At 56.4% G+C, this 26,559-nt stretch overlaps 1 protein-coding gene across 3 annotated transcripts in view; it reads right to left on the bottom strand.

The window, feature by feature from the left end:
• Positions 1 to 1,319: 1,319 nt before the first annotated feature.
• FAM135B (family with sequence similarity 135 member B) overlaps positions 1,320 to 26,559 on the bottom strand; it is a 65,114-nt gene continuing 39,874 nt past the window's right edge. The window contains exons 6-20 of one of the 3 annotated variants that reach the window (XM_036437520.2): positions 25,552 to 25,725; positions 24,195 to 24,318; positions 17,064 to 17,217; positions 15,891 to 15,940; positions 15,342 to 15,497; positions 14,989 to 15,062; positions 14,119 to 14,273; positions 10,446 to 12,450; positions 8,552 to 8,718; positions 7,416 to 7,507; positions 6,745 to 6,842; positions 5,055 to 5,206; positions 3,280 to 3,390; positions 2,515 to 2,628; positions 1,320 to 1,725 (exon numbers count right to left, since the gene is read on the bottom strand). In XM_036437520.2, coding sequence (XP_036293413.1) covers positions 1,520 to 1,725; positions 2,515 to 2,628; positions 3,280 to 3,390; positions 5,055 to 5,206; positions 6,745 to 6,842; positions 7,416 to 7,507; positions 8,552 to 8,718; positions 10,446 to 12,450; positions 14,119 to 14,273; positions 14,989 to 15,062; positions 15,342 to 15,497; positions 15,891 to 15,940; positions 17,064 to 17,217; positions 24,195 to 24,318; positions 25,552 to 25,725 — 3,832 coding nt within the window. In that variant the 3' untranslated portion in view covers positions 1,320 to 1,519. Of the gene's footprint in view, positions 1,726 to 2,514; positions 2,629 to 3,279; positions 3,391 to 5,054; positions 5,207 to 6,744; positions 6,843 to 7,415; positions 7,508 to 8,551; positions 8,719 to 10,445; positions 12,451 to 14,118; positions 14,274 to 14,988; positions 15,063 to 15,341; positions 15,498 to 15,890; positions 15,941 to 17,063; positions 17,218 to 24,194; positions 24,319 to 25,551; positions 25,726 to 26,559 lie in introns of those variants that run through there. The other 2 variants (XM_036437521.2, XR_006741527.1) reach the window with 2 other exon arrangements.

Here is a 26,559-nt window from a genome sequence, read left to right as displayed (position 1 = left end):
CCCACCGGGAACTTAACGCCCAGAGGGAAGTGCCCAAAGGACCCCTGCCCCTAAGCAAGCACAGAGGATGTGAGTTTGGAGGCCCCGAGGGAAGCCCTCACCTGTGGGTGAAATCGCCTTTGCAGATCGCCCATCGCTGCCCGTCTCGTTCTTTCTCAAGAGGCTCACACCCTGTTCTCCTGCAAAGTCACCTCTCTAGATGGTCTCCTAGCCTCTGCGCTGCATTTCCAAAGCCACGTGTGACCACGGGAGGGACTTAAATGCTTCATTACCAGGCACCGGTGCGCCAGGTCAGAGCCCAGGTGTCCGCACTGAGGGGGATGCGGCAGAAGCAGGGAGGGTTCTGGGATGATGACGTTCGCAGTGTCCAGCGTCTCTCACGCTCTGCAGAAGGGTCCTCTGTGGACTTCCTTCAGCCCGTAGGGTGCACTCAGCCCTGGGGACCCTGTTAAACATCCTGAAGTTTCGAAACCACCCTTAGGCCACTTACCAACAGCACAGGTGGAGCCCTCCTCCTACCCTCTGTTCTCTCTGATCTCTCTTGCTCCTGCTGTCTTGTAGGTTTCGTGTTTAGTTTTGAATCCATGGTGACCTTCCTTAGCCCTTTAGTTCCCTAAGGCAAGAAGACATTGCTATGGAGGGACGCCCAGCACCTTCCTGGCACCCCCGAGCTTGTGGAAGCCAGCTTTCCTCCATTGAGAGGCTTTCTCCCTCCACCGACAGAGGGGCCGCTGGCCACGCTCAGGGGTGTAATTTTTTGCAATCGCGCCCGGTGCTGGCCGAGCATTTCTCTGGAAGTACACCCGCCGGAGCGCCACAACCTGAGCATCAGCCTGGGTGCCCCCTTCTGCCAGCTTTCGTGGAAGTCCATTTCCCAACCGGACAGAGACGTGGGCCACGGCAAGAACAACACATGGAGCGGGCTGAGCATACAAAGCTCTGCAGGAGCCAGGAGGCAGCTGGCGGGCCAGCTCTCTTGTTCCTCTATCGCATCACCGCACCCCATACCTGCAGTCTCCCGCAGGGAGGCCGTGAATGTGGGGGTTCCAAAGCATTCCTCCGCCCCGGCTGAGGGAACAGGAGGAGAGGGAGTGAGGGGCACATGGAGTGTCCACTCTGCACAGAGGTTAACCTGAGTTCTGAAATGCTGTGTGCACTTAATTTCATTTGGAAAACGATAAAGCTATGCGCTAGCCACCCCCTGGGCACGCCTGGGTAAGGTGGAGGGCGCCTGCCCCCTGCCAGCCGCTGCGGGTCACAAAGGCTCCAAGTTCCGAGTCTTTATTTTCTCTAGAGAGCATCTCGGATAAAGGAGCCTCCCTCCCGGTGGCCAGACAGGTTCTGATCCCTGTAGGTTCGGCTTTTCCGAGTCTCCCAAACAGAAGTACCCGGGTTCCGGGTCCCCCCTCCTGCATCCCTCAGGCCTCCTCTGGGCTCTGAGCTTGAAGGGCGGAGCTGGACAAAGGGGTGACTGGACCAGCTCCCCGGCGGGCCTTGGCGGGCCGGGCGGCTGCGGCCGCTACTTGAAGTAGTTGAGTCCCACCACCAGGAAGAACTTCTCCAGGAACAGCTCCGAGTCCAGCACCGCGATGTGCGCCGCGCGCCCGATCAGGGTGTTGGCCGTGTTGGGCAGCGCGTGGAACACGTTGTGCCGGATCAGCGTGCAGTCCTTGGCTTCCACCAGGGGGCGCAAGAGGTTGTTGATCATTTCTGCATACACAGGCCCTGCGGGGAGGGAGCAAGCCAGGGGTGCAGGCTGAACTTAGGGGGACAGTGTTCACCGGGTGAATGCAGGGGTCAGGCAGACCTAGGGGAACTCACAGAGGAGCCTGGAGAGGCTGCGTGCGGGCGAGTTCCTATCCCTGAGTGGAACGTCTGATGGGCCCCACTCGGCAGAGTTTTAATGTCATGTCTGCTTTTATTATTTTTTAAAATCTGAATTTTTTATTCAGGGAGGAAGGCAGAAGGAAAGAGAGCTAGAAACATCACTAACGAGACAGCATCACTGATTGGCTGCCTTCTGCGTGCCCTTTTCTGGGGATGGAGCCTGCCACCCAGACATGTGCCCTTGACTGGAATTGAACCAGGGACCCTTCCACCACAGGCAGACACCCTATCCACGGAGCCAAACCAGCTGGGGCTTTCTTCTTATCTTTTTAATCCTCACCGCAGGATATGTTTCTAATTATTGTTTTAGAGAGAGAGAGAAACATCTGTGTGAGAGAGAAACCTCAGTATGAGAAACATGGGCCCATTTTAAGGATTGGAAGCATTTGATGTAAGGGATGACACTCCAATCAGCTGAGTTGCCTGGCCAGGCCTGAAAGTTTGCTTTGTAATTTTTTATTGATTGACTGACTGACTTGAGAGAGAGGAGAGAGGAGAGAGAAACATCGATTGGTTGTTGCACTATCTGTGCACTCACTGGTTAATTCTTGTATGTTCCCTGCCCTGGGATGGGGCCTGCCGTCTGGTGCAGTGGGACCACCCGAGCCACCCGGCAGGGCTGCTTACCTGTGTGCCTGTCCTTGAGGGCGGTTTTGCACATTTCGATCCTGGCCGAGTGAAACGGCACGTAGCGATCTTGGGGTGAAGCCACCAGCACGACGTTTTTAAAATACTGCAGACCTGCAACGAGCCGGGGTGCTCTTTACCTGGGCGTCTCGGGGTGCGTCCTCTGGTCACACAGCCTGTGCCCCCTGCCCTGAGAGAGTGTGTGGGTGCACATGGGCCTCCTGTCTGCGAGGCTGAGCAGAGCATCTGCCGCGGGAGCTTTTGTGCCTCAGGAAGAGGGGGGCGTGCTCCTCGGACAGGGAAAAGAAGGCACACAGAGCAAGCGCCTGACAGGGCGAGTCAGGCCGGCCTCTGCTCCTCCTCACCCACTGCCGCCTCTGCCCGTTCCCGTGATGGGGGGGGTTTTCTGAACAGCTGAGCCTTCCTCAGGTGGAGGGGCTGCGGGAAGGGGCCCTGCACCTGGACGAGGGGCTGTGAGTGGCCCCAGACCCAGAGCCCGTGTGGCTGGGCGAGGGAAGGGCCTGTGTGAAGGGGGCGTGAGCTCTCCATAGAGATTCCCCCAAGCACGCACACCTGGGCTCCGGTGTGTGGGGCCTTCCACCCACCATGGGGACACAGTTCTCGGGGGCTGGGCCTCCTGGGGGCGCAGAGGCTGTGCCTCCGCTCCAACGCTTCTGTGAGTGAAGCGGCCTCTTGGCGGAAGCCAGCGGATCAGACTGGATCTCAGCTCACGCTCAGACCCCCCGCGTGGGGGAAGCCACTCACCTGTCTTCTGGCTGAGCTGGTAGAGGAAGCACTTGCGCAGATCGGCGTTGTCCCTGAAGGTGAGCTGCAGGAGGGAGCCAGACTTCTTCAGCTTCTGCATGAGCCAGAGGCCTGGAACAAACCAAACCGAGCTCTTACACACACACACACACACACACACACACACACACTGGGGGAGGGGGGGCACGAATAACTGGGGAGAGAGCAACAGTCACTGCGCTTTCTCATCAAAATAAACAGAGGAGAGCAGCGGGCATGATAGCACACGTGTGGGAGGTGAGAGGATGTCTGTGCCTCACGTCCTGGACAGAGACACAAAATCGCCTGCAAACAGCATGACCACAGGCTGCGGAGTCCTGGGACTCCCACCCTCTCCGATCTGCTCGGCCCGCCCCTGAAGGCAGGCTAAGGAGTCAGCCCTAAATACAGCTCGCAGGAGGATGCTCCTTACAGACCAGCTCAGGTCTGGAAGAGCGAAAGTCAGCCTCACACTCAGTCCTTCCCTTTCCTGTGGTGTGCCGACACTGACACAGATGGGTGAGGATCATGTCACCACCACTATTTTTTCATAAAAATGCAAGGAAATAAACAAGACACACCGTGCACATATGTGATCATTACTTCCATGTAAACATGTGCCATATAGGTATATCATAAATATGGTGTGTGTTTAGAGACCAATGTACACACATACACATGTACCTGTCATGCATGTAACCATACACATATACACACATTCGGCCCATTTTAACACTAAGGAAACACAGTAGCACAGAGACTAAAGGTCTGGGCCAGATCCTCACTAAGTGCCTGGGTTAGAACTTGACCGCAGGCTTTTCATGGGAGTGACACGATTGAAAGCCCTTGCTATAGACTCCGCCCCCACAGACACCTGGCCGAGTCTGCCTCTGGCCTCCCCTTTGCCACAACCGAATGCTGTATCCTCCCAAGTTCATATGTTGAAAACGAACTCCTCAATGTGATGGCATTTGGAAGTGGGGCCTGTGGGAGGTACTGAGGGTGGGGCCCTCCTGAGTGGGGTTAGTGCCCTCATCGAAGAGATCCAGAGAGCTCCCTCCCTGCCACTGAGGACACAGCAAGAAGAGGGCCATCCATGAACCAGGAGTCTGCCCCTCACTAAACAATGAAGCTGGGGTGTCTAGACCTCAACTCCTGGCCTCCAGCTCTGTGAGGCATCAGCATCTGCTGGTGACGAGCCCCCCTCACCCTCCCCCCACCATGGTGACTGTGACAGCAGCCCCAATAGACTGAGACTCCCACGCTCTCTCCTCTTCACCATCAGCTTCTTGAACCTTTTCCTGCTGGCACCCCAGGGAAACTGGAAGCAGGAGAGGTCCAGGGTCCACCCAGTCCAACCTCCCTCAACACAAACTGAAGCCACCTTTCTCAGTCCAGCGCTCTCTCCGCCGTCTACGCTGGAGGAGGCTCCAAACTCACAGGGTTCCATCAAGAGCAGCGTCTGGCCCCAGCGGCCTGGCTCAGTGGCTGAGCATTGACCCAGGAACCAGGAGGTTAGAGTTCGATCCCCCGTCAGGGCACGGGCCCGGGTTTCAGGCTCCATCTCAGTGTGGGGTGTGCAGGAGGCAGCGGATTAATGACTCTCTCTCATCACTTATGTTTCTCTCTCCCTCTCCCTTCCTCTCTGAAATCCACACACACACAAACACACACACACACACACACACACACACACACACATTTATAAAGGGCTGCACCGGATGGACTCGGGGCAGTGCCCGGCGGGGGGATCTCACCTGTACTGACCAGGGTGCTGTTGTTGTACAGGGTCCCCAGGTGCGGCCCGGACAGCGACAGGAAGGTGTGCAGCTTGCTGAGGTAATAGCGGAACCGGGGCCTCGTGAGGACCGAGCGGATGATGATGTTGCCGAGAGAATGGCCGATGAAGCTGATTGGAGAGAAAGCGGGTGAGTGAGTGAAGGTCCTGCACAGGGAGCGCCGGGTCGGCACCCCGCACCTCCCTCCGATTAGGGGTGCTGATCCATCCCCATCAGCTGCCCATCTCCGGCCGGTGAGCACCAGCAGGTCTTCATGAGTGGAGCCTCCTGGTCTGGAGAGACGTGTGGACTTCTTGCCCAGGCCCCACCCCGCTCCCTATGTCTTCTCTAGTCCACCAGGTGGTGTCCTTTCTGAGCACTGAACCGCCCTGGTCACCCACAGAATGCAATCCCCTCTCTGCTGAGGCCCCTCCCCCGTCATTCACTCCCCCGCTAGGCACTCGTCACCGCCTGCTCTCTGCCCACATGGGTGGACCCCACTCCTACATCTCCAGTCCTGTTCCCACAGACCACGGATCCACCACAGCATTATTTTCAAATTAAATAATTACTAGGTTCAGCAGGTGTGGCTCAGTGGATAGAGGGTCAGCCTGTGGACCAAAGGGTCCTGGGTTCGATTCCGATCAAGGGCCCATACTTTGGTTGCATACTCCTCCCTGGCCTTGGCCCTGGTTGGGGCTTGTGCAGGAAGCAACCAATCGATGTGTTTCTCTCACATTGATGTTTCCCTTTGTCTTTCCCTCCCTCTTCCACACTCTCTAAAAATCAATGAGAAAATATCCTCAAGTGAGGATTAAAAATAACAACAACAACTATGGGAACCCTGTCACATGAGAGGGACACCTCCGACCTCTTCCCAGCATGCTCTGTGATTGCCCTCACTTGTGAGAGGAGGAGGGCTGAGACTTTCTCTCTGAGGTCTTAACGGCTGATGCACGTCAAGGACTTGCCACCCTGCCTCACCCCTTCCTCTTGTCAGCCGTGGAGGAGGCACACAACTGTCACAGACTGGCATGCCTTCCTGGCAGGGGACCCGTCCAGCGCTGCCCACCTCAGCTCAGAGCTGGTCCCGCTCCACAGACAGAGGCGCAGGGACGGAAACGCCTGAGGAGGTTCCGTGGTGGAGTCGGGAGTTGGACTCCCGGGCGTGAGGAGAGCCAACATTCAAACTCAGGAACATCTGACCAAGTGCAAGTTTCTCCTGCGGAGCCACAGACATTTCTCCTCCCACACTCACTGCGGTGGACGTGGGTGTGTTACCTCCGCTCTCAAGGCCATCTATGCCATTATTTTGTTTTACGTTTTTTAAAATATATTTGTATTGACTTCAGAGAGGAAGGGAGGAGAAATGGAAACATCAATGATGAGAGAGAATCATCGATCGGCTGCCTCCTGCACACCCCACACTGAGAGCATGTGCCCTGACTGGGAATCGAACCGTGACCTCCTGGGTCATAGGTGGATGCTTAACCACTGAGCCACATGGCCGGGCCATGTATGCCATTAAAATCACCATCAGCTCATCCCAGGGCTGTACAGGGGCATTGCATGGATCTTGTGCACAGCCAACACTCAGAGGCATGACACCCCTCTTCCCCCTTACCCCCTCCCCCCCACCCCCCGCAGCCTGCGCCCTGCGCTCCCTCACCTGATCCTGGCGATGGAGAGGCTGTACAGCTGGATGTGCTGGATGATCTCATCCAGCAGCCGGTCCGTCATGGTGTCAAAGTCGGCAAACGTGTCCATCTGGAAGAGGAGCGGGCACGGGTGGGCAGGGCCTGCAAGGCCGGGCTCCTCCATCCACACCGTGGTGCATGCTGGGAGCGGGCCTCAGCCTGATGCTAGGGTTATGGACCGGAACTCCACATCAAGGGCTCACAGATTGGGACCCCAGTGAAGAGAACTGGGGACACCAGAGCCTCCTCAGGGGGTGACGGACAGGAGGAGGAAGGGACAAGGTGGAGGGCAGCACATGCAGTCCCCCGGGGACCGCTGTCCTGTGTCACAGAGGAGGAAGTATGTGCCGAGAAGTCACACGGACACCAGGGACAGGGACAGCCCCATTTATCCAGGGCGGACCCACAGACGCCCAAGGCATGGATGCTCCGAGCTGTCACCCACCCTGATGCCCAGTGGTCAGAAGGCCCCAGGCACCTGACTCCCATGCCCCACTGCTTCCTCTCTCCTCGCCCTCCCAAAGGAGACGGAGTCCTTTCTCCTGGACCATAAGCCCCCACTTATCTGCGCGTCCACAAACTGTCTGCTGACTTTCAGAGGCCTGACCTAGGGACCCCTGCTCTGAGGTTTGTGTCCTCATACCTGGTTCTTCTCAGACATCAGGAAGTCCAGTTTGCCTCCAGGGAGCCCCAGTTCTATGAAGGTCTTTACCAGCCGGAGGTCTGCACTGTTCCCTAAAACCACGGACAAACCCCCCCAAAGTCAGGAACAGGAAAGCGGACACACAGGGACTTGGCTCTCCTTCCCCTCCCGTTCCCACATGCACCTTGGTGTTCTGTTGAGCAGTCAGGGCCTTTCGGAAGTCCCCTCCATGGAATTCCTCCCTGCCCCACAGACACATGGCTGTGGACATTCCCCACAGGACCAGCAGGAGGCGCAATGCCTCCCCTTCTTCCGCAGCCAGTTCTGTTCACTCAGGGCTTTCTGCGAGTGACACCACTCAACGGCTGACATGACACAACGTCCATCTACAAGTCCCCTCTTCAATGTCTTATTTAACACAGAGCTTGTCTAGGTCTGCCCTGCCAGGTAGTCAGCGAGGCCCCCAAGAGGGCCAGGCAGGGCGTAGTTATCTACACTAGTAGCAGTCGCCTTTGGCGACCGTCATGAAGGAGTCAGGGCCATGGATGCCACCTGCTCCATAGGGGCCATTGGTGGCAGGGAGTGAGACCGCTGCTGATCATGGAGGAGCAAAGAACACACCCTTTCCTTCCTTCCTTCCTTCCTTCCTTCCTTCCTTCCTTCCTTCCTTCCTTCCTTCCTTCCTTCCTTCCTTCCTTCCATTATTCCATTCCTTCCTTCCTTCCTTCCATTATTCCATTCCTTCCTTCCTTCTTTCCTTCCTTCCTTCCTTCCTTCCATAACCCCATTCCTTCCTTCCTTCCTTCCTTCCTTCCTTCCTTCCTTCCTTCCTTCCTTCCTTCCATAACCCCATTCCTTCCTTCCTTCCTTCCATTACTCCATTTCTTTCTCATCCCACTTATCTCTTCATTTACTCTATTCATTCCTTCCTTCCACTTATCCATTCCTTCCTTCCACTTATCCATTCCTTCCTTCGTCCCATTTATCCCTTCATTTTCTCTATTCATTCCTTCATTCCATTTATTTATTCATTAAATTTATTTATCCATTCATTCCATTTACCCACTCATTCCTTCAGTCCATTCACTCATTCATTCTTGTACTTCATTTTATCAACAGCTTTCTCTGGAACTCACCATCCAGGCCATGGACACAGACTACCAGGTGAATCCCGTCCTCCAAGTTCTCCTCCTCTTCCTCTGGTGGGAAATACGGCATGTCAGAAGCTAGTACAGATAAGTCACTGTACAGAAATCCATCAATCTTCAGGTCTTTTTTAAATTTCTCTTTGGCCTGATAGAAACTGGAGAATACACTAATTAATCGCACGCCACACCCTGCATGGCCCGTTGAGCAGGGGATGAGTTGACTGGGTTGCAGGAGTGATGACCGTCTACAGGGAGGAACTTGCCCAGTGGCAGAGGCTGGATGGGCGGCCTCTGGGGATGCCCGGGAGGGGAGCTTTGAACAAGGAGCAGGAAAGCGCCCGGAAACCAAGGCTGCCATGGTTTGGGTTCTGCACATTCTATGCGGTCCCTGCACTGAGCAGGACGTGTAAGGTTCCGCCCAGCTCCAAGGGACCACACCATCTTCACAAAGACCCTCCAGAGTGACCTCACCCACAAGGGCTCCAAGGCTGGCGCCACCTCCTCCTCCAGCAAACACGTTTCCTACAATCCCCTGCATGTGTGGCGCTGCTTGGTCTCTGAGCCTTTGTGCATGGGGTCTGTCCGCAGTGTCCCTCCCCCTGGTTATGTGTCCTCTGCGTGGTATCTGACAAGGTGGTGGTCAGGAGCTCGGACTCAGGAGCCATACTGCCAAGGTCAGATCCTGGCTTTGACGTTTACTGGCTGTGGGCCAATCACTTAACCCCTTTGCATAATAGTTCTTCCTGTGTACAAGGGATTGACATCACTATCTAATTAGCAAAGTTGGCTTGTGTATGACATGATATGATCTTTGCAAAATGCTAGAACACACTTGAAATGGATTAAGAATAAATATCTCTCTTACCAGACATATCATCATCATCATCATCATCATCACCACCACTAGCATCATCAGCTTGAGTGTCACCTTCAAAAAGCTTCTCCTGGACACCATCTCTATTCATGCTCTGCTTCTCCTGCCCGGGTAGGTCCTGACCCCACTGCCCGGGATGCATTCTCTCACCTCCCTGCCTTTCTGTGACACTGCAAGCACAGTCACAGCCAGGGCTACCCTGGCCACAGACTGTTGTGTGTGCTGTTAAATTGATGACATGAGCTCATAATAGACATTTATTGTAATAACCTTTATAAAACAGCGATCCAAAGTCTACCTGTCTGGGCAACTTCTTTTGGAAATATCATGAGTAGGTAACTCCCCAGCATTTTGCAAAAGAGAGATGTTTTTATACTGAATCAAACACAGTTTGTAGATGAGGCAGCCACGGGGATATAAATCCCTCCACACGGAGGAGGGATGTTGCGACAGAAATGACCAACTTAGGAACTGCCCAAAAGGGGCTCCGGAGGCCAAGCTGATATAGTCATCCTGCTCTCTGAAGGGTTAAAGGACCTCCGTTCAAAATATGGAATGTAGAGGTGCGATGGCGATCATGAGAGAGGTAACCATCACAATAAACAGTGAGAAGAACACTTAAATGCCCATTTCTTTAGGATTTTGTGAATAAGTCATAGTGCATCCATACAACCGTGTGTTGTTTATACATTAGATGCTCACGCAAAAATAGATATATCAGCATCGAAAGATTGTTTCCAGTATATTAGGCTGAAGAACCTTAATTCATGAAGAATTATCTTGTTTTTTTCCATAGAAATAATATGTAGATATAGTGTGGAGGAGCATATGTGAGCAATGGGTACTTTCTACTCCTTTACACCATTCTGGTTTCTGATGTGCAGGGTGTGACTAGATGACGTTATTTAAATGAGAAAATGACCGAGATCTCTATTGAGAAGAGGACGCAGGGGACTGAGAAGCAGACGGGAGCATCCAGGAGGGCGGAGGAGACAGCGGCCGGCTCACCTGAACATCCTCTCGCCGACGCCTTCCTCCAGCGCGCGGGGATGGGTAGGAACGGCCTCGAAGGACCCCAGAGGCTGGTGCGTGATGGGGAGGGGGTTCTGTCTGGAGGAGAAGCCGGCCCTGGCAGGGGTCTCCTTGGGCACGGACGAGAACGGGAGGCACGTGGCAGTGCAGGACACGGACAAGTTGACGACCTCCACAGCTTTCAGGCCTTCGGGCGAGAAGGCCTCTGCGGGGGCCAGGGGAGGCCCCATGGCGGAAGTGCTTGCCCTGGGCTCCTGGGGTCCCAGGACTTGCGAGGGAATGGAGTGAGTCACGGCGGCGGGGCACGCGGCGCCTGCCTGGTGTCCCCACTCCAGGGTGTGAGCTCCTCTCCCAAACGCCGCTTCCTTGACGCTGCGCGGGGAGCCTCGCCGCTGGCCTGCGGACCCCAGGCCGGCGGCGTCCACAGCTGGCGGCCCGCTCAGTGCAGGCACCTCGTGGTCAGGGAGGCTCGCCACGTCCGCCCTGCCGCCGTGGGACCACGCGCCACTGCCCACACCCGCGTCTGCAGGCACGCGTTTCGGGGCCTCCATCTGCACTCCCGGAGAAGCTCTGTCCCTAGGGCGTGCCCGTGCTGAGCCACGTGGAAGTTCCAGGTGAACACCTTTGGTTCCAGCACCTGGAGGGCTCTCGGTCCTGCCATCAAGTCTGCGGGGGCCTGGAGGGTCAGCGTGAGCCTCTTGAGCCTGGGGGATGTCGAGGTAACCTGCGCCCTGCTGGTCAGCTCCTGGAGCCGCCTCCACCGGGGAAGGGCCGCCCCCGGTGTCCTGGATGCCGGATCCGCCATCACTGGGTGGACGGCCGCGTCCTGGGGCCTCTATGCTGCTGACCAGCTGGCCCGGAGTGTCAGCAGGACCCGAGCCTGGCTGCTCGGTGCCCGCGTCTTCAGCAGCCTCCTCCGGGCTACTGATCTGGGGCGCCGAGGCCGACTTGGTGAGCTTGGTGAGCAGGGCCAGCTCCCGCTGCTCCTCCTCCTCGAAGGGCAGCGAGTTGATGGAGGTGAGGGACGCCTGGATCCCGCTGGGCAAGCTCAGGCTGCTCTCCGTGTGCCCGCCCTCCAGGGAGCTCCTGTGCGGGCCCTGCCTGCGGAGCAGCGGGAGGGACGCTTCCCGGTCCCCGGGCACCTCCAGGGCCCGGCCCCGGGCCTCGGACCAGGCCACGGAGCTCGGCTCGCTCTCGATGCCCGAGTCTGAGATGAGGGAGGAAGACCTCTTGATGAGCCCAGACAGCACGGACCCTTCCTCCGGCTCCTCTGGGGGAGGGGCCCTTGGGGGATCCCTCAGAATGGAGGCCAGTGGCCCGCATGGCTCCCTGGGGAAGGGCTTCAGACTCAGCAGCAGAGTCTTGGCCTCCTGGTCAGCTCCCTTCCCGGGAGCCCTGGACTCCGGGAGCGGGGTCTTCTCCCATGAGACGGCAGGGTGAGGGCTCCCGCCTGCCGGCGATTTGCCTGGCAGAGTGCCGTCCAGGTCACGGTTCTCTCGGAAGCGCCCACCCCCGTGCTGGTCACTCGTGGCCACAGTGGGTTCAGCTCGGCCTGGATGCTTATTGCTGGACTTGACCTCGAGGTAGGCCAGCGCCGGGCCCCAGCCATCCTCTGGGCCTGGACTCCCTCCGGGCGGATCGTCATCTGCCAGGGAGTCCATCCCAATGTCAGCCCTCTGGCCAGTGCGCCCTTCGGCAGGCTCCGCTGCTCTGTCTGGGGACTCCCCGATCGTCAGATACACCTGAGACTCAGAAAGCACGTCCTCAGAGCCTGGGGCGCCCACCGCCTCCTCTGACGCCGGCGCACGAAGCACCTCTTTGTCGCAGTCCATCGGGGGTGATTCCGGGGTGGGCAGGATGAGGTTGTTCCGAAAAGATGGTTTCCTGTTCACAAGAGGGTCCTCTTCTCTGTCTTGTAGACTCAGTGAGGCGGGGCTTGTGGCTGGAACATTGAAATCAGAGTAGACGCTCACACGCTGCCCTAGAAAAGGAAGGAAAACAGCAGCAGAGCGTCGTCCTTTAGGAACCTGTGTTCGCAGTGTCCGCCTGACCGCACCAGAGGAACGAGGCTGAGCTCGGTGCCCCGTGCCTGGAGGGCGCCTCTGGATCCGCGGCATTTCCCAGGCCATGGGGATGTCTGTCTCATGGGCCTGACACACGACTGGTGGCGAGTCCTCTGACAGCTTATGCCAAAGGGATGGCTCTGGACGGGGCTGGCACTGCCAGGAAGGCCAACCCTGAGGTTATCTGGGTAGGGTTTTGTGCCAGGCGACACCAGGCCAGCCTCTGACAGGGAAAGGAGGTGAGGGGGGCTGGACTTCTATTCTCTTTAAGAAGCTTAAATACTCTTGATGGTTGTAGTAGACATTAAAGGACTGCAATCACCACAGAACGTGAACATGGAGTGACCACGGAGACACTCCCCTGGAAACTGCGCGGGACTCTGAGGTATCCTTCCTGCTCCCCCTACGTGAAGTGCATGCTGGGTCAGGAGTGGGACGCAGATCAGAGAAATGGGTCTCTTGCTTCCCATCTTGAGAGGCTGCGTGAACTTCCCAGTAGGGAGCCAGTCTCTGCTGTAAGGGTTTTAAGAAATAGTAAGGCCTGATCGGCCTGGCTCCCTGGCTGAGCATCGACCTGTGAGCCAGGAGGTCACAGCTGGATTCCCAGTCAGGGCACATGCACAAGTTGCAAGCTCGAGCCCCAGGAGGCGGCGTGCAGGAGGCAGTGGATCCGTGATTCTCTCTCCTCACTGATGTTTCTCTCTCCCCTTCCCTTCCTCTGACATCAGTGAGATGTATTAAAAACACAGAGAAACACATGCAGCGGCGGCGGCTGGCCTCCCGCCGAAGGAAACGCGGGCTGCACCCTGTAGATTGACTCCGCCGTCCTGCAGGGATGAGAGGAGTGTGCCAGGAAGGGGCGGCGTGGGCATGGGCCAGGCGTCTGGGCACACGGTCTGGTCAGGCCACCAGGGGGAGTAGGTGAGGTCAGACCGGTAGATGAATGCCTGTGTAAATGTGGAGTTGGGCTTCACAGGGTGCTAGCACCGGCAGCAGGTGACTGGTGGGCCCTTGGACAGAAGTAAAGGATTTGTTAGATTTATCCTGGGCAGTTGAGACGGGTCTTGGGAGGCCAGTGAGGAAGCCCGGCGTTGCCCAAAAAGCAACTTCTGCTTTCCCTTCTAGGGCTGAGGACCGATGGAGCAGCAGAGGGTCTCACCCAGAGCTGATGTAGTCAGTCACCTCTAGAGCCGCATTTCAGCCGTCATACACGGTGCGGACACTAGGTGGCAGGGTTCACCTGAGAGCCAAAGGCATCCTCCTTCCCGAGGCTGCACTGCCCTGGAAGTCGCCTGGACTTTGCAAACACAGGACAAATCTCAGCTTGCAGCCGCTCTGAAACATGGGCATGTGAGCGACACAGGGACTGGCTGCCTCCTGCACGCACCCTGACCAGCCCGGGGATCGAGCCTGCAACATGCCCTTGACCGTAATGGAACCCTTCAGTCCATGCAGCTGACGTGCTATCCACTGAGCCAAACCGACTAGGGCTTAAGAAAAGGTCCCACTGCCGTTGGGATGTGCACTGCGCAGTGGACCGGGCCCGCTGTAAGCACTGATCTTAAGTCTCCAAAACCAAGACCCACCTGGCGCGGGGCAGTCCACGTATCTGTCCTCGAAGATGACAGGCAGGGTGCTGCCGTCGCCGTCGATGTCCAGGCACTCGGCGGGCAGCGGGGGCATGGTGCTCAGGTACTCCGAGCTGCGCAGGTCCAGGGACAGCTGGCTGTGGGACTGCACCCTGGGGGGCACGGCCGGGGAGCACCCCAAAGAGTTACAGGCTTTCTATGGCCGCCCGCCCCTGCTCCCAGGAAGACCTTCAGCAATGTTCAGCACACTCCGACCTCGCCATCTGTCCACCCCATTCTTCTCCCCTGCCCCAAGGCCCTCGTGGGACTTGTGTGGCAAAGGCCGACATGTCTCCGGAACGCTGGTTCTGTTCACCCCGGAACCAAAGCGGGGACCTGTCACCCTCTGACTCTTCTGAGTAGGTTTAAATTTCTTCTTCATTTTGGAGAAAGGGGAACTTAAACATTCACCAGCCCCTCCAGGGGAAAGCTCCATCTTAAATCTTAAGCTAACGGCATGTCACGGCCACGGCGAAGGCCCTGGCGAAGTCTGAATCTCCTCTCTCACACGTGTGGTCACAGCCACACCACCTGCTTCTACCTGCTTTGTGCAGAGACTCCCGCAGGTGCCTCGGGGGGCCTGGGAGCCCCATTCTGTCTGCAGAGCCACAGTGACACCAGGCAAGAGGAGCCAGGGCTGGGACCCTGCCCCGCCAGCCATGCCCCTGCAGTTCGCCTGCCTCCCCCCTGCTCAGAGCACGCAGGCCGCTGGGCAGAGGCTGGAAGACCCCGCTCCCACTCGGCTGGCGGCCAAGGGCAGCAGCTCTCTGGACAACACCAGTCACAAGCACCAACCCCTCGGTGTGGCGTGGGCAGGAGGGTACTCACAGGTTCTCCTGGAAGGTCAGGATGGCGAGCTTGTGGTGCTCCATGTAGAAGAAGGCCTCGGAGAACCGCCGCACCTGAGGGGGAGCCACGTGAGCCGTTCCACTCAGGGGCAGGGGTCCCCCAAAAATACGCCAGGAAGGATGCTTACATTTGAAAATATTTTCCAAAACACGTGTCATACCCCTTGCAATGGACTCTGCTATCATCTGGTGGCCGAGGGAGGGATGTCATGAAGGCAGAGCCATCTCAGGTCTGTGCGGGGGGAGGGTAGCAGACCCACCCTGCCCCACCCACCATCTACAACCAACCCTGACTCGTATTCTGCCCAACGCACCCCCCGTGTGGTCCCTCACCCGCAGGGTGTGATGCTCCTGCGTGAGGTAGGAGGTCACGTGGGGGTGCAGCGTCACCGTGTCCAGGAAATGGGTCCACAGGGCCATCAGGTGGGAGGCCAGCCAGGCGAGGTCCTTACTGATCTGCTCGGCTATCTTCTCCGGGTCGTTCAGCATCTGCGGGCAGAGCGGCGGTGAAGGCCCTCCTCCGGGAAGCGACTGCAGCCTCCTCCCTGGCGTCTCTACCGACTTCCCCAGTGCGTGTGTGTGTGCGTGTGTGTGTGTGTGTTTATCGTTTTCAGAGAGGAAGGAAAAAGGAGAGAGAGGCAGAAACATCAGTGATGAGAGAGAATCATGGATGGGCTGCCTCCTGCACACTGGGATGGAGCCCACAGCCCGGGCACCTGCCCTGACCAGGAATCAAAACAGTGACCTCCTGGTTCATGGGTTGATGCTCACCCACGAAGCCACACTGGCCGGAATTAGCTCTGATATCTTTACCAAGCAAGCAGCCAGGGCTGCCCGGCACAACCCCAGCTGTCAGACCGGAGGGGACGGTTCTCACATTACCTGTAGCTCCAAGCACAGCCGATCCAGCGTTTCTTCAACAGCGAGGGACTCTGGGAAAGAAAGGACAGCGCGCAGTGAAACGGACAGCCCTGGCACACAGCCACTGCTCCCTGCAGGGACGAAGCCTGGCATCGTGTGAGCCTTAAAATCACAGACAGGAACGCGAAGGCCCAGCACGCTCCTCCCGCCCTCCCTACTGCCCTGGCTCGGGTGGCCGAGGGGATGAATGCGACTTGGAGCCTGTGATGTCAGCCTCCACGAGGTTAAAGGGCTCTTGGCACAAGTTCGAAGTGACTCCCTCTTCTTCGGTGCCTTTGCAGGTGCATGCGTGTGTGCGCGCACACACTCACACACATATGTGTCACACACGTGGGACACAGGTTTGCATCTCCATTGCACTGATGAATGATCCGCAGTCCTGCTAGGTGGAGCTGCAGAGCTGAGAGAAGCTGAGGGACCCAGCCGGTTTCTCTTGTTGACCTTGAACCCCAGGCTAAGGACCTGGCTCCTGGTTTATGGGCACAGGGGTCTCATTAGAGGACTTTAAACAGAACCTCAACATTCCACTCGCTGTGAGTGAGTGTGTGTGAAGCCAGAACCCTACCCTGTGAGTCTCTGCAGGACCCCTGCACTCCTGGCAGGGGGTGGCCACACGCTGCTGTGTGACCCTGAGCCATCATTTGACTTCTCTGAGCTTCAGTTCTACCATCTGTCCATCAAGGGGATTCAGATCCAGTGGTCTCACACTATCTGGTGATGGGCAGGAAGCAATTCGTCCCCAGAAAACCACCGTGAGGCCGCTGAGCTCTCTGTGGTCATCCATGTTAAAGGGCATATTTGCATTTATTTTTTATTACTTCTTTATGTATGTATTTATTTATTGTGCGTTCTTGTAATGTGCAATTCCAAAATCACCACCTGATTAAGATAAGGCTATAAACTATCATTATGTCCCAACAGTGTCAGGTATATAGTAGGTGGTCGATTAATGCTCGTTGGGTGAATGAATGCACTCAAGCACGCTTCTTGAGTGGCTTGTGTCTTTTCTTCCTGCCCTGCACATCTAAGAGCTCTCCTAGAGTGACGCATGGAACAGAATTACCGACCTGAGTAGTCATCCCAGCAGACAGAGACAGGGCCGTGGGATGTGTGTCCCCCGCGCCCGGCTCTTACCCAGCTCCATGTGCGGCAGCTCCGGGACATCCCTCGTGATGAGCAGGAAGTAGGCGCGGAGCCCCCGGTAAGCGTGCAGGAGCAGCAGGCACAGCCCCCGGTGCCACTTGTGAGCGCGCTGCATGCAGTTCTCCGAGGGCACATAGAAGCTGCCCTGCTGGACAGAAACCAAAGCTGAGAAAAGTGCCAGAGGCTGGAGTCTCTTCCCCATCCCAGGAAGATGGTAAGTAACAGTCACATGACTAACAGCAGAGGGGAGGGCGGAGGGGATGCTGAGGCGGAACCGGCCTCAGGTTTGTGCCAGGTGAATGCACCAGTACAGCCGCTCCCTGCCCCAGAAGAGGCCATGCGGACGGACAGAGGGAGGCTCCTTCCCCGGGGAGTGAGGAATTTAGCAAGACCCTTGTGGGAGGGGGTGAGTAGTGCCTCCTGCTCAGAAGGAGAAACACGCATTGGGAAGGGGTTGGCAGGTGACATAATCGGTGTTGGGTGAGCATCTGTGCGCGGCTCTGAGTGTGAACACACAGGGCCAAGCACAACCCTGCTTTCCCCTTCTGAGGTCCCTTCTGGTTTGAACCTAAGTGACACATTCCTCAGGGACTGGAATCGAAAGACATTCCCATTTAATAAACAAACATGTCCGTCTCTCAGACGTCTGTGCTCACAGGCGCTGGGGTGACCCACACCCTCCCGTTCCCCCTCTCCCAGGACGTTCAGACTGAACGTCAGCATGGCTGTAGAAAAAGCTAACGGAGCATGTGAGCAGGTGTGTTTCCAACTCCCCAGGTCTCTGGAGCAAGAGGAACCCACTGCTGACAAGGCACCTAACGAGTCCTACCATCTGCTTCCTCTCATTGGATCGACAACGTGCACCACGTAAGGCAACTCTGAGTTTCAAAATAAAGAGAAATATGTAAACATCTCCATGTTACCAAGGAAACACAACATAGAGTGCCTCAGCCCCCAGAACCCAATCGTTCCTTATCGATCCTTCTAGAATATGTCCATATGCCTCTGTGCACACATGGGTGCATGTGCACTTCATATGTGCATGTGTGTCCTGAAAGCACACACACGTACCTACAATTTGACAAACACTCTGGACATTTCTCTGTTCCTTGCTTTGGTCACGTCTCATGCCTTGGAGTTCTTTCTTATCAGACCAAATAATAAATAATCCAGGCTTAGCAGGTTTGGCTCAGTAATTACAGGGTGACGTGAGCATACGGATCAAAAGGTCCCTAGCTGGGGCGTGTGCAGGAGGAAACCAATAGATGTGTTTCTCTTATATCAATGTTTCTCTCTGTCTCTCCCTCTCTCTAAAGAAACTCAATGGAAAAATATCCTCAGGTGAGGATTAAAATTAAATAAATAAAAAAATATAATAAAAACTCTTATTTCCATTTCCCAGACCCGTGGTCGGCAAACTGGCTCTCGAGCCACATGCGGCTCTTTGGCTCCTTGAGTGTGGCTCTTCCACAAAATACTACAGCCTGGGTGAGTCTATGTTGAAGAAGAAGTGGCATTAGAAGTTTAAGTTTAAAAAACCTGGCTCTCCAAAGAAATTTCAGTCGTCATACTGTTGACATTTGGCTCTGCTGACTAATGAGTTTGCCGACCACTGTCCCAGACAAAAAGACTGTGGCTCCAAGAGGCTAATGACTTATCTGCGGCCACTCCGCTCTGCCCGCAGGGGAGACGCTCCCACACTGAGTGCTGGCAGGGGAAGCCTTTCTCAGTGCGCGGCCTGGGCCTCCGGAAACCATGCCTGGCGGCGGCCAGGGTCCCAGCAGGGGCTGTGCGCGTGGACGGAGACATTCACTTAGTCCCGCAGTGCCTCCCCCGTCAGCGGTGACTCAGCAGAAATAAAAGCCGGCAGCTGATTCATAAAGCTGCCGGCTCCAGGGGGATGGGTCCCTAATCTGTGTTCTTAGAGCAGCCCCGAGCCCCGTTTCTGGCCCTGCTCCCTGCTCACAACAGCCTCTCCTTATCGCTCCTCAGAAGCAAGTCCTCCCTCATCGGTGTTCGTCCTCCCCACCCTTTGAGAGTTCAACACTCCGTCCGGTGCAGAGGACAAGCACACACTGTGAGGCTGAGAATCAGGCCCGGCAATCCTTGTTTCTCACTGTTTTCCTTCCTGACTCCTCAACGTGCTTTCCTTTCCTCTCTGTGTATGAGCCTGCGATATTTAAAAGATACTTTTCTGACTCAGCTTGCTCCCAAGTCACTGTAAGGTCAGTTTTAGTGACTTCATTTTATGAAGCAAAGCAACAGAGTGCCCTACAATTCAGTGGGCTTGGAATTACAGGAATAGCCTGGGGTCAGGAGGTCAAGTTCACCTCCTGCCATACCTCACCAGCTTCAGCACCACGGACAGGGTCTTCGCAGCCCTCCTTGGGCAAGCAGGAGAGGAAAACTTCCCGTAAGCAGCACAAAGGCAGGCCCATTAGTCTTAGGGTTATTATCAGTAGGAATTCCATGTGAACCCTTCCACATGTGATGGCATTTTCTTCAGTGAATCGCTCGATTCCTACATCCCCGAGAGAGCCGGGCCAACTTAAACCTTTAAAAGCAAGACCTCACTGGTAATTAGATAAGTTGGCATATTAACCCTGAATAACTCACAGCCCTCCTGGGCGTTACCTTAGTGCCGATGGGTGATGCGTCTTGGGTAAATGCATCCGTTGTCATTATCGATCTACTCGGTTACAAGTGTGATTGGGAGTCCCGCTGGGTTTCTCTCTATTCTCCGGCAAGGCCCAGGGCCAGTTCCCTCCATTCCTCACCATGATCCTAACTGCTCTAAGCGTGGCGCTTCCTGTCTGCTAAACACGGGAGCTCCAGAGATTCATACACACTGCCCCCCGTCCTCACACCCCGCTGACTAGGGGAAACGTCTCTTTTTCTTTTAAAATCCTCACCCAAGGATATTTTCCCATTGATCTTTAGAGTGGAAGGGAGAGGGAAAGATAGGTAAAAATATTAATGTGAGAGAAACACATCGATTTGGTTGCCTCCTGCACATGCCCCAACCAGGGCCTAGGCTGGGGAGAAGCCTGCAACTAAGGTACATACCTTTGACCAAAATCAAATCTGGGACTCTTTGGTCTGCAGGCCGACACTCTATCCACTGAGCCATACTGGCTAGGGCAGGCAAACTATTCTTAAGTTGGAGGAACCAGGGACACAAATGCCCAGTTGCGAAATGTGGAGGCCCACTAGGAGAAGCCTTGGGATGCTGGGAACGCATGGTGAGATGGGCGGGGCAGGCTTCCTGGAAGAGGTGATGCCGCAGAGCCTTCAGATGACATGCACAGGCCAGTGCCCAGCTGCACCGGGTCTGCAGACAGCAGGTCCTCAGCCGAGGCAGCCACCACTGCACAGAGAGCCCGGAGCACTCCACGGTGGGAACACTGAGCCCATCTGTTCAGACAGGCAGCGTCAGCACTTCCACTGCTCCCGTTTCCTCTCCATGTGCTCTTTGTTAGCGTTCCTCCCCAGCGGCGTGCGCCGTTCAGCAATTCCGTGAGCCGCAGGCACGGGGCATTCTTCACGTTTAATGAGGAACATCCCACTGCTCACACCCATCAGGCAAATAGAGTTTTCAGGGCATCCCTGAACCCTCTCCCTTTTCTGAAGAATGTCTTTGTTTCTCGGTCTAATTTGAAGGAAGGCTCTGATTTAAGAGAAACCAGCACTCTTCTCCAATTCGATCAGGTGTGCGTGTTCCCTAAAAGTCACCACGCAGTGGCTACATGTGAGATTTTTAAAAACATGAGGGCTGTGTGTCAGGTCACCCTGGATTCTAACACTGCTTTGCAAATTGCAATTTGTGTGTGCACATGAGCAAAACGAGGACTCATTCTACTTCTATTACTTCCAATTGCAACTGCACTAAAGAAAATGAGACCAGTAAATGGGCGCAGGAAAATTAATTCCGTATTGGCCACATATGGGCCACTCTAAACACATCAACCATGAGAACAAGCGTGGGGTGAGCTCATGTTAGTGCAAATACACGCAGAAGAACACTCACTCCAGCGTTACCTAGAGTTGGGTTTGAATTCTGGTTCAAACAACTACCATTAGGAAGGATGCCTGGCCTCTCAGTCTTAGTTTGCTCATCTGTAGAATGGGCTCCTACTCAGAAACGTCTGTGGATGTTAAGACTCGAAAGAGATCACTGTGCTTGCAAAAAGTGAGCACTGTGGGCAGCACGTACTGGTTGCCCAGTGAGTATCCCTCCGCCTTCTGTTTTCTGGGTGCTGGATTTCTTGCTTCCTGGGGTGTCCTATAGCCACTGAGTCTATTCCCCAGAGATCCCATTGAACCCGTTCAATGACCCCCCCCCCCCAACACACACACACACAGAGGACAGACTGAGCAGCACAGCCAGGAAGCTGCTCACTGGCCACTGGCAGCATGCCTTCCGCAAAATCAAACAGAACCAAACCAGCAAATAAAAACCCATTTCTAAAATCCCCATAGTGAACGGAAGTTGAAATGAGCTGCACGCACGGCAGGCGACGATAAAGCCCCGGTGCACACTCACCGAGCCAACCCCACACGCGGCTGTGGGCAAACGCCGTCAATAACTGCCCCGCCGAACGTGCGCCCCGTGGTTGCCATGGGAACGGAAGGTAATGTTACACCACTGGCGCTCTGATGGATCTCTTATTATTTCAATATTTGTAAAGTGATTTTTCAGGGTGATTGGAACCATCAGATACATTCAATTATGCAGAACCCCGGAGGCAGCCGCGTGGGGCTGGGCAGATCATTTTTCAGGGAAAACAGGATGTGGCTCAGGAGGATGGGCTGGTATTTTGGGGGGAAGGATCACAATAGTCAGTTCTCTGTTGGCTTCTAGAATCACTAAGCCTGGAACCTGCCCCCAGCAGCTGCCTTCCCAGGGGTGTGCACTGTCCTGCCCCCAGCAGCTGCCTTCCCAGGGGTGTGCACTGTCCCGCCTGTCGACACCCCCAGTATCGCTGTTACTTTACTGACCAGGCAGGGGAGGGAGTCCAGACGGCTCACTGACCAGACTCAGGGACCCAGGCTAGGGAGGGGCAGAGTCCCGTCTAAATGTGGGTTTCTTTCCTGCAAGGCCAGGGCGGGGCGGGGTGTACACTGTTCTGGGCAGGAACCCGTCAGGTCTGAGCTGCTCGGCAAGCAGCTGTGCCCACAGCACGGTTTGTGTTTGCTGCCGGAGCAGCCACGAGCCGGGGGACGCCGGGAGCGTCCTGCTGTCTTTCAGAGGAAGAAACATCCTGTTCGAGGCGCAGGGCGGGGGAGGAGGGGTGGACAGGGCGTGGAGGCATGGGAGGCTGGTGGTGGGAACACAGGCCTCTCGCTGGCCCCACCTGCCGCTCTGCTCTCCCGCGGCCGGCGCAGATCTGAGACCCAGGGCAGACAGGCCGGGAGGGACCTCAGGGGCCCGGAGCACCCGTCCGCTAGTCTGCTGACTGTTGGCACCCAGAGCCCAGCGCTTTGTGAGGATGCTGTCTCTCCTGCAAACAGATTTCACAGGAGGAACCACAGAGGCCTCAGGGCGGTCTCATCCCATCTCCCTTCCTTGGGACACGGAGACCCAGAGAGGGCAAGGGTCTGACTCAGGGCCATACAGCAGGCTGGTGCTGAAGCCAAGAACAGAACTACATGAAGTCCCTCATCCAGTGTCCTGCCCACGAGCCCACCCCCGGGCTCCTGGAGTCGCATCCGATTTAATTATCACCCAGCTTAATGATGTGGATCCGCTATAAGGAATATAACACCAGCCCAGGGGTTTCCGGAGCACAGCTATGCCAGGCTGGAAGCTCGAGGCTTTTATAGGCTTATTCATTTAATCCCAGCAACCCCGCCAGTCAGGCATTCCAACCCCTTTTGACAGATAAGCCAGGAGTTGGAGGGAAAATAATTCCCCAGGCAAAGCTGCGGGCTTCCGATGGGGAGGAGAGCGAGCCTCCCTCCGGCCCTAAAGCCGAGGCTGTCAGAGGGGCTGAGGTGGGAGGCGCTGAGGACAAAGGGACACTCAGGGCACAGCAGCCCTCCCCTCCTGAGCGTGGCCTTGCCACCAGTGCCTGTGCCGAGGCCGCCGCAAGGAGCCGTGTGGGAGGGAGCGCCTGCTCCCCAGCCACGGGGGTGGCGGGGGCCGAGGGCTGTGAGGCTGACTCCCTCGGGCAACTGCGCCTTAGGGATCGGGAGGCCCAGTCCCAGGGACTGGGATGGGGGTGGGGCAGGGGTGGGCTTCATTCTTTGCCCGCAGCCCCTGCCAGGTGGGCAGGCAGCTGTGGGCACAGCGCTGAGCCAGCAGTTTGAACGGGCCCAGATGGACGATGCGTGGCAGAGAATCAGGTCCTGAAAACCACCCATGGAGCTGGGCCTGACAGCATGCTCACAGCTGCACCACAAACACGCGTTCTCTCTGACTCTGGGAAGCCAGGATGTCTTCTCTGACACACAAAGTAGCCCAGAAAGAGGAATTTTTTAAAAAGAATGCCATGCCACATGCCTGCTAGGAATCTGTTTCTGTCCTGTTTGACCCATGTGAACTCCGGAACCCTCTCTAAAATGCAGTCACCACACGTTAGAGGTGAAGAGCCCCCCACCTCCACCCCAAGCTACCTTGTGCTTAGCCCGGAAGGCGCCTGAGACCAGACTTCTCTCTCGCTCCCGTCACCCAGGCTCAGCCATACAGAGGTGGCCGGTCACCCTCTGCCTCCACGGATGCAACAGAATCAGATGGGCCGAGTGAGCCACAGGGGCCCCAGCTCCACCCACACCAGACCTAGGGCTTCTGAAGTCTCCCAGGGCAGCCCCCTTGGCACTCCCATGCCACCTTGGGGTGCCCCACACAACATGCCCCATCCTTTGAGGAATCGGGTCAAAGAGTTGCCGCACGCAGACCGGACCTTCGGCGCCTGCCCAGGCCTGACAGCTGGAATACGTCTGCGGGAAGTAGCAGAAACTAAACAAGGGATGGAGGGACAGATGACGGTGAGGGACACCCAGAGCAACGACGCTCTAAGTGGGATGTCTGAAGCAACGGGCACTTGAGAACCCCCTCCTCCACCCCACACACACACGCAGTGAAGGCTGCTGGTCTCAGAGCCACTGCCCACGCAGACATACCTCGGAGGAAGTGGGCTTGCAGTACCCGGCGCCGAAGACTAGGTTCTCCAGAGAGAGAGACTGCTCCGGGCCTGCGTCCAGGCTGCCCTTACCCAGCCAGGAGCCTCTTCCCGGGCGAGTGAAGCTGAAGAGGAGAGAAGCAGAGAGGGAGAAAGAGGATGTAGAGAAAGATGATTTCACCAAGGCAGCTCCTGGGGGGAACGGCTGGGGAGCCCAAAGGCCAGTCCTACAGAAGGGCGGTCCTAGCAGGATTGTGGCTGTCAGACGTTGATGAAGCCCATGAGGCCAATGCCGTTGGAGATGTTGTAATCTGTTCCATGGACAATCGTACAGGCCCCACCAGCTCGGCAAGTCAACAGGAAGCCCAGCTGATGGGCGTGAAGGCAGAATGGAAGGTGCTCGGAAGCCGGTACAATCAGTTGGATTTCTCGAATTTAGTTCATGGCCACCTCCTTTACCTTTCTGATTTCCCTCTGGTGATGGAGTGACCAAGTCTCTTGTTCTCATGACCTCTCTCTCTCCATCTCTTTCATTAATCACCCTAACGGTCAATTGTCTTCCATTGCCAAGACTATTTTATGGGCATGTCTTCTTCCCGCAGCGCGATTCCAAGTCTCTGATGGCAAAGAGGCCCTGAGGATGACTAGCTCAGTGCCACCATACCGCCTAGGTGCGCAGGAGGAACCTGCATGGTGGGTCTTTCTAAGCTAAGCTTTGATCTCACACCTGCTTTCCTCTGATTGGATTTGCCTGACGCCTTGAAAATGGCTTTTCTAGAAAAACCAGGGCTTGCCCTATGTGACAGGCATTTCCCGTGACCTCCAAGGGCTGTCTTTGTCCCCAGACACTGAGCGAACACACAGAAACCCTTCCTGCAGCGAGAGAGGGCGGAGCCAGGTCTGTTACCCCAGCCTGGAGGAGCCGAGCCTGTGGGTTTCCATCGAGCTCCTCTCCTGCAATGGGGAGGCATCGAGCCCTGCCCTGCCCGGCCACTGCCTGCCATGAGTCACGAAACCTCAACGGACAGGACCCATTCCTGTTGGAGGAAGATCCGGAGTCTTGGGGCCTGCACGTGACTTCTCAAACAGGCAAAGCCAAGCCAGGTGGAGCGGCCAAGTCTTCGAGTCAGATCTGTACTCTGTTATCTGACCCAGCCTGTGCCCCTGGGGCTCCTGATGCCCTCAGCTGCCCCGCCCACCTGTCCTTGCCCAGCAGTCTGCCCTGCACCCCACCTGCACCTGGGGGGAGCATCTCTGGTCAGTGCTGACCAACTCAGCCACTTCCGTGTCCCTCACTCGCCCTCTACACGATGTGACCAGCAGGTGCCCGCTCATGCCTCGGGCTCCTGGCACCATACCTGATCAGGGGCTGCTGCAGGGCCACCAGGGCAGCGTGGACGGTCACCGAGATCACTGACAGGTGGAAATAGTCAAACATGACGGGCACCTGGTGGTGCAGGCCTTGGCGGGGATGGAAGTGTAGGCCGAGCGTCCGGCTGCTGATCGCAGGGGGCCCCGCTGGGTCCTGCAGCCTGCAAGGCAAGCGAGGGGGTGAGGTGAGTGACGGCACCATCGCTGCCTCCGTCCACGCAGATCTGGTGACAGCCTCGCCCAGGCCACCCGCCGCCATGGCCATGCCTCAGCCATCGGAGCCTTGCGAAGACCGTCTGGTAGAAGCTGTCTTTCCCGTGACAGGCAGATGAGGAAACTGAGGCTCAGAGGAGAGGAAAGAGACATCCCGCTGTTTCCTGGCAGATCTGGGATGTGCACTCTGCTGTCACTACCTCCAAGCCCACCGCCAAGGATGGAAGGACAGTCAGACTCTGTCCGAGGCTCGTCTCAGGGGGGACCCCGCCTGGCCCCCCATCTACACTCACTGTGTTTCCTGACAGACGCCAGCACTGAGCTGCCTCTGCAAATCTGCATTTTCCACTAGACCCCACCTCTTAAGACCAGGAGATGTGAGAAATTCACCTTCATACCCCAACACCTGGCACAGTCCATGGCAAACTGTAGGAGTTGATCAAATGTTGGCTTATTAAAAGGAGCAAGTGAAAGAAAGTATGCGCCCCTACGTTCATTGCAGCCTTCATTTACAATAGCCAAGCTATGGAAGCCTTAGAGTAGGGGTGTCGAACTCAATCAGAGAAGGGGCCAAAATCTAAAATGCAGCCTAAATAGTGGGCCGAATGGTTTACTGAACAGTCATAAACTGTCATTGTGATGGAAACGCAGCGGAGTGCAGTGATGACAGCGCGGTGCGGGCCACATTGCAAGGCCTGGCGGGACGGATTTGGCCCGCGGGCCTTGTGTTTGACACATGTGCCTTAGAGGCTTCCATAGGAAGTAGACGAGAAGAGTAAAAA

This window comes from Pipistrellus kuhlii, unplaced genomic scaffold, assembly GCF_014108245.1.
Source record: "Pipistrellus kuhlii isolate mPipKuh1 unplaced genomic scaffold, mPipKuh1.p scaffold_m20_p_14, whole genome shotgun sequence".
Lineage (NCBI taxonomy): Eukaryota > Metazoa > Chordata > Mammalia > Chiroptera > Vespertilionidae > Pipistrellus > Pipistrellus kuhlii.
Note: the sequence above shows the minus strand (reverse complement) of the source record. Positions and strands in the feature narration are given on the sequence as shown.